Source organism: Lottia gigantea, assembly GCF_000327385.1.
Source record: "Lottia gigantea unplaced genomic scaffold LOTGIsca_156, whole genome shotgun sequence".
NCBI lineage: Eukaryota > Metazoa > Mollusca > Gastropoda > Lottiidae > Lottia > Lottia gigantea.
Genome location: NW_008707898.1, coordinates 334,036 through 337,704, shown reverse-complemented (window position 1 = coordinate 337,704; position 3,669 = coordinate 334,036). Strand labels below are relative to the sequence as shown.

At 34.2% G+C, this 3,669-nt stretch overlaps 1 protein-coding gene across 1 annotated transcript in view; it reads right to left on the bottom strand.

Annotated features, from left to right (window-relative positions):
• Positions 1-720: 720 nt before the first annotated feature.
• The window catches only part of LOTGIDRAFT_238634 (hypothetical protein), a gene marked incomplete at its 5' end in the record, with an annotated part of 16,803 nt that continues 13,854 nt past the window's right edge, over positions 721-3,669 (bottom strand). Inside the window, one exon of the mRNA XM_009050816.1 lies at positions 721-1,164. Coding sequence (XP_009049064.1) covers positions 913-1,164 — 252 coding nt within the window. The 3' untranslated portion in view covers positions 721-912. The remainder of the gene's footprint in view (positions 1,165-3,669) is intronic.

Here is a 3,669-nt window from a genome sequence, read left to right as displayed (position 1 = left end):
AAAATAGTATTCAATACATCTATTGTAGAGCGATATAGAAATACCACTGTTAAAATAGTGCTCAATGCATCAATTATAGAGCGATATAGAAATACCACTGTTAACATGGTGCTCAATACATCAATTGTAGAGCGATATAGAAATACCACTGTTAAGATAGTACTCAATACATCAGTTGTAGAGTGATAAAGAAATACCACTGTTAAAATTGTGCTCAATACATAAATTATAGAGCGATATAGAAATACCACTGTTAAAAAAGTGCTCAATACATCAATTGTAGAGCTACATAGAAATATCACTGTTAAAATAGTGCTCACTTCATCCATTGTAGAGCGATGTAGTAATGTTGAAACAGAACCCGAAACATGTTGCTGTTGAGTAACGGCATGTTTCAAGTTCTGTTTTATATTTCCATATTGAAACCATTGAGCCGACACAACGATGCTTCAATTACTTGAAATGGCTGATATGATTTGTTTCAACTAATCAAAGGTTGCAGTAGCAGGGGCAGCAATTGCTTCCAATCCTAACCGAAACTGGCTCCATTTTATTTCTTTCCTTTCAAAACTATATTCGCGGCTTTAAGACTGCAGGGGGCGCATGGTGTGTTGATTGTTTGGTTTGAAAATCATGTGACTTCATGAATATTTATTATCGCAAATGTTAAGTTTACTTGTATACCACGTTGAAAATAAGAATTGAAGAGACGAGACGATGGAGATTTATAAGAAAATTTATTAAAGACCTAATCATAATTCTGGAAATAGTTGAAATAATTTCAATAATAAGATGAATAGCAATGGTATCATCTAACAGTGTTTCGTTGCATGTATTGTATAGACGCAAAGAAGAGAATAGTTATTAGTCCATTCAATTTAATCAATTCTGTGCTAGAATGACAAGAGGAATCTATTTCTTATTGGGAACCGTTTCAGGGTGAACAATCATTTCTCTTTGCACACATCTTTTGTAGCATCCATTAGCAATCTTCCAACAAGGCCATTCACATTTATAGTAATCTTCATCAGTACCAATGTCGTCACAGTGGTAATATCTAATACAGTGGTTTAATGTCCGGTGACATTTATCATCACAGGAATCAAACTGACTAGCAACTACACCAATCATGACCACCATTAAACATAATACCAATTTTACTTCCTGAAATGATAATATATCAAACTACAAGTTATTATGGATAGATATTCCAATTTGGTTTGTAATATTGCGCAGCAATGACCGATGTGGTGCCTGGAAGGGTATGCTTATTCTTCTAGACACCTGATATCACTTTTCATTATTGATATAATTCATCGTATGAATAGTTTATTTGCTGATACCAATGTACATGTATTGTCAAACTATTATTTTAGATTCTGAGTTTATTTTTGCGTAATAAGGCTTTTTTTATATGTATTTATAGATATATAGATATGCGGTAGAATGAGACGACTCTGTTATTCTGTTTGTTCGACTACTCTGAAAGTTCACATCTTTGCACATGTTATGGAGGATTTTACATATTAAACATATATTTCAATACAAAATGTTACCGCTGAATTATTCTATTTTTTCCACTCGTCTCATATTCGATGGTCTATGTCCAATTAGGAGGCAAAAAATAAATCAACATTGAATAATTGATAGATTGAAGTATATATCATTCAAATTGACTGTATATTTCCTGTTCGTGCCTATTTCCAACATAATCTAGATGCACTGAACCAGTGTTTTTAGGTAAAAATGAAATAAACTTACCATCTTTTAAACTTTTGGTAGACACTTTCCAGCTCTTCGTCTCGATTTCAGTGCAGTTTATTGGCATTGCTGGTATATATATACTCATACGGGGAAATTGAAATAAATTTATTTCCTGTTATTTTGAAATTATCACAGCATATTTTAGGGTTTCGAGTGTAATATTTAATGGCTGTGGGATTGTTATCAGAGAAAGGTTAACTCAGGGAGATTATGTAGGAGTAGGAATATACCATTTAGCCTGTATCTATCTCTATAGCCATCTTCATAAAGGCATTACGAACTTAGTCTAATACCTTGACTACAATAGAAACCCTTCTTGTATCACAATATGCAGCGATTTTATTGGATTGTACGCCAGTGAATACAGCCAATCGGAGCCCTCGACAGCGCATGGATACAGACGTAATTTGCATATTTATTAATCTGTGCTATGAGTTCATATCGTTTTTCATGAACCCGTGTTATGAGTCTGAGGTAAGAACTGTTGCGTGATATAATCAGTTATGCGCCTGTAATAGCTGCTTCAAATTTGAGGAAAATCTCAAAGGGTTTGTAGTCCCGGGGCCAGAACTCATCATTGTAAGTCACTTCTCAATGTTTGTGTACGTCTGGCAACGCCTTATTCAGGTAATTCAGGAATCATGGGCCTTGAAATTAGGGTTGGGCGACATAGCCACACTGCCTTAATCAGAAACATCACAGAGATAATAGTAGAAATAACCCAGACTTTTGGTCGCAAGACTATGTATGTGTGTAATTGGCGTTTGTCAGCTGGGAGAGCAAATATTACTATAAACCTAATCATTAATTAATGAGTAAGTGATATGGTCCTCGAAATACTTGTTTTAGCCGCTGATAAAGCTCAAGTTCGTTTATCTGTGACCACAATCCAGAATCCCCAGGTACATGACGTCATGGTAATAATGAGCTTTTCATGTTAGAACTCAATTTCAGTACAGTTCAGAGGAAAATGCCTTTGACTATCTTCACAATGCCAAGCTATTACGAACTGTGTCTTATGCCTTGACTGCAATTCGCAGAATTCAGCGATTTAATTGGATTGTACGCGTTCGAATACAGTCAACCAGAGTCCCAATAAAGACTGTAAACATTATGCCTTATGATTTACAGACTTTCTTTCGAGGGTTCTCATTTTCTGTAGAGCAAAATGCAATCAAATCGCTGCATTGTCAAACATCAGTGACACAAAAATGTTAGCCGTCGCAATCAAGATATTAGACGCAGTTCGTCATACCTTGGCATTGTGAAGATGATCTTTGTCATTCTTTGACAATGGAGGGAGTAAAAACCGTTGATTGTACTTGACAATTTCTTTCAATGGAGGCCCCAATGTATCCTTCTTTTTCGTGCTCTGAAGATTTACAAGTCCGAAACATCTACCTCAATGCCAGCTTTGGTGGGTATTTTGACAGTTAACAGTCACTTTCATTTCAAAATTACTATATCAGAGGCTGGAATAGAGGGGGTGTTTTGGTCTAGAGATTAACAAGGTGTGGTCTCTTGTACAATCTCACATATTTCGCATCTGACGATTTTTCGTAATTAAACACAAGTTTTTAAAACAGTTTTATTATATTTTAACAATTAACATATTTACATAATTTATATATTTATTCAATACATAAACCTTTTTGATTATAGAATCGGATTCTTTTCCTTTGATTGTTTGAAAGAAATCCTGTTGCTTTTCGCTGTCTATGTCTCTCTCTTATGACGACTTGGTTCTTTCTTTGTTTTCTCTGGATGCTTTCTTTCTTTCGATATATACAGTATCTTCTGTTTTTTGTTTTGTTTTTTTTTTGTTTTTTATTCGTTTTTTTTTTTTTTTTTTTATTTCTGTGTTTGTTTAATTTTTTTAGCTTTTGTTTTTTATTTTTTTTTTTT